Source organism: Lytechinus variegatus, chromosome 9 (genome assembly GCF_018143015.1).
Source record: "Lytechinus variegatus isolate NC3 chromosome 9, Lvar_3.0, whole genome shotgun sequence".
Classification (NCBI taxonomy): domain Eukaryota; kingdom Metazoa; phylum Echinodermata; class Echinoidea; order Temnopleuroida; family Toxopneustidae; genus Lytechinus; species Lytechinus variegatus.
Window position 1 is genome coordinate 9,297,995 of NC_054748.1, and position 15,448 is coordinate 9,313,442.

General features: G+C 37.4%; 1 protein-coding gene across 2 annotated transcripts in view; it reads right to left on the reverse strand.

Moving 5' to 3' along the window:
* LOC121421077 (mucin-4-like) overlaps window positions 1-15,448 on the reverse strand; it is a 40,952-nt gene that overhangs the window by 3,688 nt on the left and 21,816 nt on the right. For both annotated transcript variants that reach the window (XM_041615689.1, XM_041615687.1), the window contains 14 exons: window positions 14,294-14,509; window positions 13,090-13,203; window positions 12,594-12,842; window positions 11,244-11,435; window positions 10,464-10,648; window positions 9,781-9,967; window positions 8,438-8,563; window positions 7,269-7,364; window positions 6,517-6,645; window positions 5,009-5,137; window positions 4,374-4,486; window positions 3,543-3,762; window positions 2,480-2,605; window positions 1,028-1,147 (listed from right to left, as the gene is read on the reverse strand). In XM_041615689.1, the coding sequence (XP_041471623.1) occupies window positions 1,028-1,147; window positions 2,480-2,605; window positions 3,543-3,762; window positions 4,374-4,486; window positions 5,009-5,137; window positions 6,517-6,645; window positions 7,269-7,364; window positions 8,438-8,563; window positions 9,781-9,967; window positions 10,464-10,648; window positions 11,244-11,435; window positions 12,594-12,842; window positions 13,090-13,203; window positions 14,294-14,509 (2,202 nt within the window). The remainder of the gene's footprint in view (window positions 1-1,027; window positions 1,148-2,479; window positions 2,606-3,542; window positions 3,763-4,373; window positions 4,487-5,008; window positions 5,138-6,516; window positions 6,646-7,268; window positions 7,365-8,437; window positions 8,564-9,780; window positions 9,968-10,463; window positions 10,649-11,243; window positions 11,436-12,593; window positions 12,843-13,089; window positions 13,204-14,293; window positions 14,510-15,448) is intronic.

Below are 15,448 nucleotides of genomic sequence, written 5' to 3' on the forward strand. Positions count from 1 at the left end.
GGCGGCAAACAAAAATTTGGTTCTATGATGTAGGCGATGAAACAGATACTTTTGAAACAATTTCTTACTTAGGGTGCACGAAAATATTGTTTTCAACCTGACTTAATCATGTTGACCCTTTTCGCACTTTGTATTCAACAGTCCAATTACATGTTTTCTTAACCTTCATGGAAAGTCTCACACTTTTATGAAGTGATCCAATACACAATTGGTAATTTAATTTACGATTACTTTGCTGCACCCCAAAAGGTACTGCACATTTTAAATTTTCGTAATTTGTTTGGGATATAAAAGAAATTAAAGATTAAGGACATTTTGAAATAAAGAGGGGATCAATAAATGATACAGTTAATTTTGCAACTTTACTCCTCCGCGGATAGTGACTGCCGAAGAGTATTTTATGTCAAAATTGTCATTTCTTTGTAAGTCTGGCTCCCTTTCAATATTCATGGATAAATTTCTTCTTTAGAGATATGACCGAGCCAACATCCAAAATACGATCCAATGAGTAGGTCCTACGATCCACATAGTTTAACAGTGTTTAACAATTTAATGTGGTCCCTCGGAGAGGACCTTTAAGCCTTCGGTCCTCTGGTTGCTTGTTCACAAGCATTCATGCTTTCTTAGCAATCGGGTAAAAAATCACTACAATTTACCCTTCAATGTCTCAATTTCAGTTTCATGCATTTTATTATAATTTGCGACAAAGAAATATTAAATCAATATACGTGTCATGACCACAGGAAAAATTTAAAGATCAATACATGAAAAACAAAACAAACTCTAAACACAGAATGTATGAACTAATGCCTTAATACACTTAATGAATAACAAATAAATACATTACTCTTTAGCTATTTTGATTCGTTTTCGATGACACCATAAATTATTTTGAAACGAGATTAACTTTGATCAAAACCTTGTTTTAAAACAAATAGGGAAAGAGAAGCACAAGTGTATCAAAATACGGTTTATTCTCTCTATCTACTTTATTCAAATAAAATGTTATTAAATACACCATACATACCATTGCATGAAACCCCATCATCGACAAGTACAAAGCCTGGCTGACATGAACACGAATAGTTTCCGGGCGAGTTGACACAGGTTTGGTTGCAACCGTGATCTTTGAGGCATTCGTTAATATCTGACAAAGAGCCAAATTATCCTTAGAAATTATTTTTTTAAACTACCTAATTCAAAAACGGAATGGATATTATGGTGCATGAACCTGATATTTAAACTTGCACTACATCATTTCAAAATAAAAGTGTGAGAATAATAATTGAACATCATTATAGGAAAAATGAGAACATAGAAATAAAAAAAAAGATATGATGCTTTTTTGAAATTGGCAGCCAATCATTGCTCGTCATGCAGCATCCAGTTCTTCCTCTGTTTCTTGTATCCTGTTCTTTCATTCAAAAAATGACATGATTTGGTGTTAAAATTTTATCCTAAAGATTGAACATAACGCCAATGAGTGCAACAAAATAACAACCGAAGATGTTGTACTAACACACGTTTGTTTTGATCTCAAACCAAAAATTAAAACCGGAGTAAAAATACTAATGTACCCTCTAAGAACAAGAATCACATTTTTTGTTGAGTACTGCAATAAGCGTGGATAGTCAATATATTTTTTTTTTCTAATTTAAGATACCATCACTTTATTCATTATAGTTGTTATGATTATATATTGATGGAAATTAATGGCATCATCATATCATCAGCAACAGTTTGATATTTGTTGCTTTATGTATATTCAATTGAACTTTAGAAGACAATCTATATTGAGTAGTCTTGTCGTCTAGTGGTTAATTAGAGCCGTAGACTCATGATCTTAAGGTTGTGGGTTCGAATACCCGCTGTGTCATTACCTCCACCTTAACTGAAACGGATCTGATAACAATTTCTGTCGTCTATAACAGTATAAGGTCAGCCACTATGCCTGATTAACGCAGACGTAAAACGTTCCCATTTAATTAGGGCCTATCCCCAACAAGCTTTTGCTTTACTTAACGCCCATCCACTTTGAATCTGCATTTATATTGTAATTATGCATACTATTTCGGATTGAGTTATATGTTTTTTTCTGTATTTTGATTGATTTGTGGAAAATAAAATGAAATGAAAAATTGGTTCTACCAACTTGACGTATATGCGGCAAAAAGCTGTTTCTGCCGAGCTCCTAAGAGGGTTACTATAACATCAGACACAGAAAGAGTCGCACTCATTAAAAACCCACTGCACTACCCGAATAAAAGTAAGGGGAAACCCCGGTGTAGTGGTCCACCTGCACCCCCCCATCAGTTATATTGGAAGGAGATACTTGCAGGTCACAGTTCTGCGTGCGCGCCCTTCTAGGCGACTCCGATTGGCTGGCTCCTCAAAAAAAGACACCTTTGAATGTCTATGACAGATAATATGGCGCTATACAAATGCTGTGCATCATCATCATCTATAACACTTTTCATACCTAGGCAAGAGTCGTTTCCCAATCCAAGCTCGAAGCCTTTGTCACAGGTACAATAGAAGCCCCCATCAGTATTCGTACACATCCCATTACTACATGCATCTTCGGACAATTCACATTCGTTGATATCTAGAAAGAAAGAAAAACATTATAATTATTTTATAGATTATGATTAGGAGAGGGGCAATCATACAATTTCAGGATGTTATGAATAATATTTAAGGCTAGGAAAAAAAATATGAAGAAGGGTGAACATTTTCGCAGTGATTAAGATTATAGTATTAAGTTCACAATAGCAAGGAAAGGATGAAAGTCATAATAGAAGCACTAGCTTAGGACCTGTAACAAAGTTCTGTGTTTGATCATACAGTATATTTATGTGATTGATTGGACATTATTATCAAAATCAAAATCTGCCTAATCAAACTTAAAGGTCAAGTCAACCTCAGGAAAATGCTGATATGAACCAAAATCGGATGTAATATAAGACACTTATGACACTTTAAATTTTCGCTTATTTTTCAAAAAATAGTTATGTGTACAATTTAGTCACCTGCTGAGAGAATCGATGATGTTCCTCACTCACTATTTCCTTTGTTTTTTATTGTTTGAATTATTCAATATTTTAATTTTTACATATTTGACAACAAGGACCAACTTGACTGAACCATGAAATATTAAACAATGGCAATTCCACATGGTATTTTTTTAAAAACATCACATGGCAGCCCAATGGCTGAATTACATGAAGTTTACCATGTTCAGGGGAAAGGAAACTTTGTTTCACAGGAAAATGGGGAGAACATTAGAATATTTCATATTTCATATAATAAAATACAAAGGAAATAGTGAGTGAGTGATGTCATCAGTTTCCTCATCTGCATACCGACCGGGATGTGCATATAACTGTTTTGTGAAATTAAGCAAAAAAAATTTTAAATGTCATAACTTTTTTGTTTTACATCCGATTTTGACGAAATTTTCAGTATTATGCTTGTTGGATTTTACTCCTTTTATTCAAATCAACTTTATGTTGGGGTGGACTTGTCCTTTAAGCCTATATTACCTTCTTCTCTGACAATATGAGATGGTTCAATACGTCGAGTATCCGGAAGTAATTCCATGAAAATCTCCCCCAGACCGGAACTATTTAAGGGAGTGCCGAGTCTTAGATCAACCCGGAAGAACACCAGGGCGTAACTTCCGGGTAAACTATAGTTCTGGACAGACACGGCCAGCAGTGAGCCATCACTGAGACTTGATGATGAATTGAGGTATTGCAATACCTTCAGAAAAGATAATAAAAAAAGAGTCAGATAAAATAACAATTGAACTTTGACTCAAATAAATAAAATCAAAGAAAGATGTTCCAAAAGTGCAAAGTCATGACAAACATCAGACCATTCATTGCATGAGAGTATTGCAGAAAAGGGCAATACGACTTCTAACAATTCTAATTAAAGACATCCAAGCAAGCGCCATGAGCGCCCAGCTGAGGCGGATACCGGCGCTATACAAGAATCCATTATCATCATCATCACCATCATCATCAAGTTCTCCGTCATTTCTTCGTCTGCAAATGCTACCACTAAGTGAACTTGTGTCGTTCAATTGTGTATTATTCACGTTCAAACTGCAACCTAGTTCAAATTCATGGTAAACAGTACGCTAGGTGGATTAGAACTAGGTAGAAATTACAAAATTTAAGCTGTATTTTTTTTCCAACAAAATAAGTTCATAATGTTTTTCCATACCAATGGATGCTTGATAAAGATGGCTTGGAATCCAAGTGATTTTTTTGGTCATAACAGCCTCAAGTCTATGTTGTTGGGGGAGAGTGTGGGTACATATTGTTTGTTGGGTGTTGATGTGCGCGTGTGTGTATTACTTAACTTACATCTTGGGCCAGATCATTCTGGGTCTCCTCTGATTCAATTACTTCCGGGTACGATTCAATTCCAAAATTGCTGATGAAAGTAAAACCAACGCCGAGAGATAACGTCAACGCATCTATTTATATAAAAAAATAAACATAAATACTAAATGCATTAAAAAAGTTAATTCGACATGGCACGATCTAATGAAATGGTCTCTGTCTGAACGGTAATAATTGTACATAGCATTTGCGAGGAGATGCTTTTTAGTTGCTTATTCAACGACGCACTATCATATGCATTACCACCGGCTTTATCTCCAGTCGGTGAATTCTATATTTCTCAAATTGAAAATTAATCTCTGATTACGAGTAAAATTGAATTTATTAGATTGTGATTTTAAATCCAATATCGGATTGGCCCTCATCTAAGGTCGTGTGGTCCAGTTGTTAGAGCAGGTTGTGAGTTTGAATCCCCACTCTGCGATTGTCACATCTTTGATAAAAAGGCCAGAGAGTGATATCTTTCGTCCATAAGGTCAGTCACGGTGACTGATTAACATAGACGTAAATGTTTCCTAGGTAATTGGTTAATCAATTTCAGTACCTCACCCAGGAAATCGTTCCGAGGGCCCTGATGATTAAGTTAACATTCTTACCTTCGCAAGTCCCACCGATATTGAATTTATTCTCCGTGCAGACACATGTAAAGTTACCCTGGGTATTCATACAGACAAAATGATTTGCTCCGTCGCAGTCATCCGTCATTGTGGAACATTCGTCAATATCTTTAAGAAGTCGGTCCGGGAGAAAAAAAATAAAAGAAAATAAGTGAGAATTATAATCCGTGAAACGACATGATAGTACAGTCAACAAGCATTTATTGAGAAACATGGAAAGTTAAATTAAACATAGAAGTTATTGGTTATTTTAAACTCGGTTCCCTAAGACACATATCAAACTTTACAAGCGCACTACACAAATTCTACTCAAAATATGAACAAAATTTTGATACAGGCTAGCTTCCAAAATCTTTACCAGGCCACAAAGAGGCTGTAGCCCCTGAAATCAAATGGTCCTGGAACCCAAACTCACAAAATGGCAAAAGAAAGACCAATGAAAATGAGATGGTATCTAAAAAAAAATAACAGTTAACACAGTTCACAGTATGACCATCGACATGTTTACTTGACTGCCTCAATAACTATGAAGGTACACGACATTAAAATTAACATTTCAAACACACCTATTGAGGTCAAAGAAACATAATGCATGAATGGACTTAAATGCTGTCAAGGAAAGAATGACCATTTGGTTTAATCCTATCTCATTTTTATTGGTCTTTCTTTTGCCTTTTTTGTCACTTTGGATTCCAGAACCAATTGATTTGAGGGGCTACAGTCTCTTTCTTATTAAACCAATATCTCTTAATTATTGACACGTGCTCAGTAAATATTACTCAAGCTGGCGTATGTCAAAAGGTTGTTCATTTTGACTGAATGGAATTTAAGTGGTGTGCTTGTGAAGTTTGATAAGTTTATTTTGGAACCGATTTTAGTTATTAAAGTACTTCCTCTTCTTCCTTTTTTATTTTGTCGTCTGTCTCTTACTATTTTCATTACTCGTCAAATTACATTTCCATTTTTTCCCTTGATTCGTCCTATATTATTCTTCTTGTTCCCCCCTTTTTTTTATCTTCCTCAACATTTTGTAAAATTTACATTTAGGTCTTTTTCTTCTTTTCCCCCCGTCTTTCTTATTTTCTCTCCATCCTTCTTTATTTTTTTTCCTTAACATGGTTGCTGATGGGGTGTAGCATTTTCTCCTTTTTTGGGTTCACCGTTTTCTCCATCTTCTCCTGCTCCTTGTTTTCTTTCTTGATACTCGTTTTTTTATCTGTCTCATCTTTTTCAACCCCTACTCCAATTAAACATCTAATATAATATAACTTGGTCTCGCCTAACTGCATGCATGCTGGCCCGCCTCCGACCTGGGCCAGGGACCTTGGTTCTATACCCGGCGGGGGCATTTTTCGACCTTGATGACAGCTCTGAGGGAACTTGGGTGAAGGTACGCATATTATTACCTCATTTTCATTTGTTTAACTATACACACACATACAATATCAACACAGTATGAACCCCCCCACTGCCCACACAGTCCATACCTTGACACTCTTTCGGGGATGAGTTTTCATATCCTTGAAGACAAGTACAGTTATAGTCTCCAGGGAGGTTGTTGCAAGTGGATATGTCCGACGGACATTCGTCGACATCCGCCATACATTCATCGAAATCTGTGAACAAAGATTTAGAAGTAATGTTTGTAAAAAAGGAGGGTATACTTTTCATGACGATTTCCATTTGTATAATCAAAATCAAAATAACACCATCGGTGTGTTGGCTCAGTTGGTAGAGCGTCCGTCTCACAACCGGGAGGGGGTTCAAATCCCGGCCAAAAGTCGTTAAAAGATGGGAGTTGGTGCTACCTTGTTTGGCGTTCAAAGATTAAAGGGATAGTGCCTCGTCGATCTGTCATCTTTGTTAATAATCAATAATAATAATAATAATGAATATCCACCTTGGTACATGTAGGTGCTCAAGACGTTTCTATATTACCCTATTATATTACTCCTACACCTGTATATCAAAATTTACTCGTAGTTCTGCCTTTCTTCATGAGGGTAGATTGGGTCGATTTCCAAATGAATATGACTTTTTTTCTACTTTTGAACAGTGAGTGATTGTATGTTAGAGCATTAAAGCTTGAATATTGTGCTTGTGACAGCATATATTTTCTTTTAACATTTTACTCTACATTTATTTTTTCAAAATTACTCGGGGTGGGGTGCATATGCCCCCATTAACCCTTTGGTGCCGCCGCTGTAAAAACCTTTCTTGCTAATTTTAACATATGTACCTAGACAAGTTCCATTTTCAAGTTCGAAGCCAGAGTCACAGGTGCAGTTTTCAGAGCCAGTAGAATTCATCAGGGCTTCGGTACAATCACTTATTTCTGCAAAGAAAAAAAATGTCTTGTTCTCAAACTAATTACTTTGCCATCTTTATCAGTAAATGCCTCAATGCCACTTATGATATTCTTTTGCACCTTCTATAGGCCAATATTATATTACATGAAAAAAGTAGGACTAAACATGCATACAAGTGTACACCCGCTTTTAAATTTTATCACAACCCCCCCTTTCTCTTTCTCCCCGCAACATAGACAACATCGAACCAATCCACACACTCCCACACACGCAAAGAAGCCATGCAAACACACGCAATACAACTCCCTCTTCATGCAACCTTACATAGGAACACTCACGCATTCTACACACACACGCACACCCACCCTCACACACACACACGCAGGCACACACCCAATCCCTTCACTAGCAGCACCCACCCCCTTCCCATGCATGCCCACCCACACACACATCCTCACTATGCATAGACCATTCTTTCCTCCCCCACCCACGCAATCCTCACATACTCCACAGCACACAACACACACACGCGCACGTATCGCTGAATTTGAAATTTCCTTAACGCATTCTCCAGTAAAACACCACACCCCTACCATGGACCTATTCCGTAATAGGTCCATGCCCCTACTAACACATCCCTCGTCTTTCTTCCTTCTCTTTACCCAAACACTCCTCGTTCACCCATCCATACTCATATAAACACACCCTCACAAAAACATACACTTAACCGCCCACTGATAAGCACCCACATTAGTTCGAACGCATGTGAACTTTTTTGAGATATTTCATTTATGTACATATAAGCAAGTGCTTAAATAAAAAAAAAATCAAGTTTTCAAATTCAGTAGTAAAGTTCAGATATCCAAGTTTTAAATTTCAATTTTTTTAGGGCAAGTCATGGCACATTTCTATACTGCATCAACAATGAAACAAGGGGGAGGGGCACAAGAATTCTCCAAGATGAATGAAGCAGAAGGGGGGGGGGGCGGCTAAGGCCAATCAAATGGACATCTGCGATCATGGCCTTTGATGACGGTTGAATTAAATAAATAAATGAAATAAATAAAATAAATAAATTAAATAAATAAAATCAACTGATCGTTACACGTTTTCTGATCAAGGCTTAATACATATCCAGGGTTGCAAGAACAGGTGTAAGATCCCAGAGTGTTTACACAAGTTTGATTACAATCATTTGCATCTTCATTGCCGCACTCATTAAAGTCTGAAGAAAAAAAAGGGGGAAAAACAAACACATATGATATGTCTTAATCAACATCCAAATGCCTCCCTTTTTTGGTCATGTGATTATAGTGATAATTACTGCATATGCGACAAACGGTTTATTGTTCTAATTAAGAAATACATGGATATTTGCATTTATCATGGTATTTTGAGCATACTGTACATAACAAAATGTACAAAGTGAACACGTTTACAATAAACGCTGGCACTTAAATTCAAATTCAAATTTATTTACTTCACTTCCATCAAACAAAAAACAAATTGTATACCATATATGAACATAAGTATAAACATAAGTATAGACAATATCTACATTAAAGACAACTATATAAATGTATGTGACTTAAATGGTTGTGTGCAAATTCATTTTGACCTTGAAATTATAATAAAACAATAGATATACAAATGTCAAGTTTATTAATAACTGGCGTACCGTGGTAAAAGTCATGGGCACCAGCAAAAAATTTTAATCACTTAAAGGGCGCGATCAGGTATACTGACACTTTTTCTCATTTAACAATCAATGCAAGCGCGAAGCACGAGCTGAAATTTATGTATACATGTGTCCCCACCTGTAGTTACGCCACTGACTTTATTGAATTGCCCAAATCTTTTTAGCAGGTACTACTGCTAAATGATTGGCAGAGCTACTGCTCTGAGCCTCACATAAAATAAACTAAACCCGACAGTTATTGATGTTTTACCATAACATAGTAATAATAAATTGTGACGCTGAGTTCATGTCCTTTTTAAACGTCCAAAATTGATTAATGCATCATTTGTATACAAAATCATTTGAGATTTTTCTATAAAGAGATCTATAATGCTTGGTTATTCTTGGATGAGCCGTATTGTTGATTATGGGGTTTAAAGGTCCGTATTCTGAAGTCAGGTTTAACGTAAACTCAGGTATAAAGTTGTGGTTTAAGTATGGGAAGCCAAAAGTATAAACATAATTATTTAGTTCCATGTTTTTTATGTTTACTATTCTCTTTCCTGATTCATCGATGGTGAAGACAATATAATCTTTTTATACTTCAGAGACAATTAGGAATGATTATGATTCAAATGAGCTGAAGTAAGATATCTCTACTGTTAGCGATTAATGTGACAACTGGCTCTCCATACTTAAACCACAACTTTAAACCTGAGTTTAAGTTAAACCCGACTTCAGAATACGAGCCATTGTTTTCTCACCAAAGCAGTTGCTCCCGTTGCCCGACAGGTGGGGAGGGCATGGCCCGCAGTTGTATTCTTCATCATCTGATGGAGGCAAGTCTTCGCAGATAACCCCCGGATAACAGGGTCCACTGCCCTCACATGCATCGAAGTCTACGTCACAATGGTCACCTGACCACCCATCAGTGCAGTTGCACGTGACCACCTGTAATGTCATAGAAACCGGGTCACTATTTCACATAGAAATGGTTAACACCGACAACGCATTTGTATTGTAATGTTATTTTGCATTAGGTTCTGACCTAATGAAAATTGCATCAGCATTTTTGTCGGACAGGTCGTTGAAATTGACAGCAGTCCTTGATTTTGATTGGTTGAAAGGAATTAATACTATAGTAACTGTCAGATAAAAAGAAGACTTGACGTACGAATCGCCCAAGTCCTTTCAAATTCAATTCAAATTCCAAAGTTTATTGATATAGAATCCTGACATTGAAGGATCACAATCAAAAACAAACATAGGAGAAAAAATAATAATACAACATAAGCATAACATAGTAACGAGGTATTAAACAAAAGCAAACAAACAAAGAAAAAAAATACCAACCTTTCATGAAACGCTCACAGAGCGCCCCCCTCCCCTCCTCTCCCCTCATCCAGAGGCTCCAGGCCTTGGTTCAAAGTACCATTGTCCTACTCACCGCGAAACCATTGGCATTGAGGTCCTGGCCCTCGGCTTGGTCTGCGAAGTCGCATACACCATTGTTCTGGCATTGACAGATGAGAACCTTGTACGCTATAGATGTCTGTGCGTTCCGGTCATCCGCCGCGATGATCTCAATGGAGGTCGCGTTCAGGTTAGGGGGTATCCATGTGAAAATACCATCTTCAAGATCGAAATTGTGGACATTGAGAGGGAGAGAGCGAGAGGGAGGGGGAAAAAAAGGGAAGAGAAAGAAAGGGAGTTAGACGGTCAGAAAGAGAGAAAGTCAGAAAGAAAGGGGAAAAGACAGAAAGAAAGGGAGAGAGACAGACAAAAAGGGAGAGACACAGAAAGAAAGGGAGAAAGACAGAAAGAAATGGAGAGAGAATTAAGCGAGGGAGGGGAGAAAGAGACGAGACAAATATTGAGTGTGTGGGTGCGTGCGTGTGTGTGTATGAAGAAGAAACGTATCGGAGAAACCGAAAATGATATAAACAGGTAGATAGAGACAAACAGAAAGAAAAGATGAGTATTATGAGATAAATAAAACTAACAGAAGAATTAGCCCATATAAAAAGTGGTTTGAACGTCAATCATATTCAGGCCTACGTCATAATTAGAGCATGTTGGCCTACATTTTCCTTAACCATTGTACAACAAAATAAGGCATCAAAGATAGAATATCGATTAAACTTAATGAGATGGGTATACAACATTTGCAATTTTCATTTCATAGAATATCATGAATACGTCAAAAAATAATATCTTGTGTTCATACCCGAGCTGATAGTGGCGCCATCCAGTATTGTACTATTGAAACTATAAGTTACTTCGTCTCCTTCGTTAGGGTCCTCTGCGCTGATCCTCAAGGTAACATTCACGCCCACTTCCACAAAGAGAACATCGTCGTCTTGTAAAGCACTGGTGTTGGTAATCTCTGTCACGTCGGTAATGTTTGGAGGGTAGTTATCTATGATAGTCACAACCCCCAAAGCACGAAAAGGAATAATTGCAAATGAGATATTGTAAGGAATATGATCAATCTTAAACATCCATTGTTTTCATTATGAAATGTTTCTAATGCAACGTTTTATTGGCACTCAGGTCAACGTTTTCTGTGCTTATTCGAAAACATTTCATATTATTAAGACACCACATCGGTCTGTAACTTCAAATAACAGGAACAGTAAAATGTGAATATATAAGAATTGTAGGAATGAAAATGAAATTGCCACAATGGTGATTTGGGGCCCGTTGCAGAAAGAGTTGCAATCAAACACAACTCTAAAAATCATGCGCAACTTCATTTTCAGCCAATCAACAGTGCGCATTTGGGACTTGCGATTGATTTTTTTGACGCTTTCTGCAACGGACCCTTGGTCTACACATTACAAAAAACAACTACAAACAGACTAGTCTGCACTGTAATGTCATACTTCAATGAAATGTCGTGGGGGTAGATCAGGAGCGGCTGCAGCGTGCAGAACCAAACATAACGCCCCCATTACACCCCTAAATAAAAGAATTACAACTAATCAGAACAGACGAAAAAATTAATTTCTTTAAGCAGTTTAAGGATCGGGTTCAATAGCGACATAAATGATAAGGCCAAACCTTAGGCCAAGAAGGCCGCCCTGGTCCCGGGATTGTTGCCCCACCCCCATCTTCAATTTCGTATAGACAACTATAGGAGAGGGCCATCTGCCCCTCACCTTCCTGATATTAATAACTCAGAAATCGTATCATATGACAGGTAGACAACCGGGCAGCAGAACAAGCATCCCTCAAGGGGCAGCAAAGTTTCGAGGTTCATTGACAATTGCTCCGATGGAAAGAATGCATGTTAAGCCAAACATAAATTATAGCCTCCAAAACTAAATAAAGTCCATCATCATTGTCTTTACATTATTCTTAATCCCGAATAGAATCCTAACTCTTAACACTATGCCTTCTGAGATATTTAAGACCAGTGCCAAATCAGAATTGATGAACTTGGGCAACAGGAGTCGACCACAGAATCAGGTCAGTGAGCATGGCAACGATCTAACAATTTAAAAATGTACCTGTTTAAATATCTACTGAAATAACCAAGACAAGACAACAATGCTTTCCAAGGGATAAATCTTACCGAGGCTTTGGAGGTCGTTGTCAAGTTGGTCTCCCGTGCTCATTGTCTGTTGACCCATTTCAGGGTTTACAGCAAGGTAGTCGAAGAGGCAAGCTTCGTTCTCCTGGCAAGCTGCCCGGGCCGCGGCGGTTCGGTTGGGATCGAGATCGAGCAGCTCGTCGAGGAAGATTGGTGTGTAGTTGCTGGGATTGTAGGAAGTCCAATCACTGTCGCCATACTCAAAGAGCGATTCCTGTTCACTAATTTGCCCTGGAATAGAAAAAAATAAAATGAAAGGAGGTAGATTGTGGTAAGTATATGGAGAAAAGGTAAACATTTCCATTTTCTTAATATGTAGGCTGATGTAAAAAAAAAGTAGAAGACTTGCTAAGCGACTAGTCTAAAAATATTTAGGAATGGTTATTTAGAACAAAGAAAAGACTAATCGATCCAGGTAACGAAGACGAATGACTTAGCATCAATCTTTTCGTTCACCGCAATGCGTGGAGAAACTTACATGTCTGCCCAAACTCGAATATCTCTCGGTCTGTCAAATTCCTTCCAGGCGGATCCGTCAATGTCGTTCCATTCCTGAGCAGAAAATCGTCTGATTTGTTCCCATTTACATTTCCTGGATAGTAACACAAAATATGAAACTAATAAGTCGCAAGTTTGTATCCAATACATCTACTTCAAACAGCTAGTAGGATTTGAAAATCAACAAATTATGGATGGAGAACATTAGGATTGGCAATCAAATACAGAAATATGTTCTAACAACTCTGCCAATTAGAAAAATATATGAATATAAAAAAATCTTAAAGGTCAAGTCCACTCCAGAAAATGATGATTTCAATAAATAGAGAAAAAATCAAACTGTAGCATAAAAGCTGAATATTCAATCAAAATCGGATGTAAAATAGGTAAGTTATAACATTTCGTTATGCTTATTTTTCCATTAGCAGTGATATGCATAACTCAGGGACATGCAAATGAGGCGGTCGTTGATATCTCTCACTCACTATTCATTTTGTTTTCTATTGTTCAAAACATACAATATGTTATTATTTACAAATTTGACGATAAGGATCAACTTGACTGATTCGCATTTCCCCATAGTAGCCCACCAAGTAAACATACTACTACGAACGCACTGCATGCACTGCGCGACAATGAAAACTGATCACTCCTTTCATGTTGGCGCGTCGTGGTCTAGTGGTTCTAACCTCGCCTTTCAAACAGAGGGCCATGGGTTCGAATCCTAGTCATGGCGCATTTTTCTTCAGTAAGAAATGCATCCATACTGTGCAGCACTCGACCCATTTGAGGTGAATGAGTGCCCGACAGGATTAATTCCTTGAATGCACGATTGCTAAGAGGCAACTCGAGCATAAAGCCGGGGTAATGATAATAAAAACAATGCACCTCGGAATAGATTGTTTCTACATAGATGGCGCAATGCAAATACCTATTATTATTTTTATCATCATCTTCATCATCACCATTTTCAATATTATTATTGTCATTATTATTATTATTATTATTATTGATATTATTATACCTTGAGAGAGGCAAAGTACTAGGTCGTTGTTAATGCTACAGTTAAACCAACCTAACAAACTCCGCACTGATCAAAGCTTTCACGTTATTTGGAATGGTCATGGCCGGTTTAATAGTAGTAGATTCGGTTAGCAAGACTAGCATAACGGTGAATGCCTTACCAAGCAGACCCATTCCGGTTCCATTCTCTGAATACTCAGATGGCACCATGACACCTATATCTAGGATAGCATTCTTGAAGGTCACGGTGAAGGACGTACTCGGATGACCGTCTGCTTGGAAGAGAGCTGTGACTTTGGTCTCATTTGCAGGTTCGGTCTCATTATCTGAGGTATCCAAGGATAAGATAAACGTCTGATCCAGGGAATCAAATCCATCTAGATTTGAGAATAGAAAGGTTCACAGTGTTACTGATGGCTTAGATGGAATTACATCTAAGATCTCAGTGATTTTCTTGAAAGGATAATTGAACTGTATGTGGTCTCTCATTCATGTTCCCATAATACTTATTCTTGAAATAGACCTTTTTTGACACACATAATTATGTAACTATCAATGATGCAGAGAATTGATACGCCAACAATATTGTATATAGGGAAACTACATTGTATTAAGAGGAAAAGTACTTGATTATGATTACTTGGTAAAACACTAATTGCGGTATAAATGTTTTGAGAATTGAATTGTCACGATTGTGTTATCACTCACTCCAATCTTTGTAGTGATAACACAATAATTTACCTCTCAAAACATTTGTATATATCATGTGTATATCTTGGCGATGTAGGTGTACGGGTCTCCTTCATAATTATGGAGTATTGAGAGGGGCAGTAGCAAGGTCAATACCAGTCTTCATCACTTAATTTTACTGTGAACGATACACTACACTTACGGACCTTACGATCCTGATGAAGGGCATGTGCTCGAAAGCTTGATGAAGACTGGTATTGACCTTGCTCCGGCCCTCTCCATACTCATGACATACATACATACATAATACTGAACTTCATGAATATATTAACATTATCTGATAATTGGTCCTGTGATGATGCCTTCGTCTTTATCAATGGCCTAAGACTCAGAGGATGAAGTGAAAATCGAAACTTGTGTTTCATACCCATTTCGATCGACAATAACGGAGGTTTAACATCTTTTGATTGTCCTTCGTTGACTGGGAATTGCGGCGCCCGCTGTTTATATTACTTTTGCATACATCACAAAGCAGTTTTAGTCATATCTCTTGGATGGCAACGTTAAAGCTGTGGCCAAGACATTAGTGATCACGAAATTCTAAACACACAACCACCCATAAACAC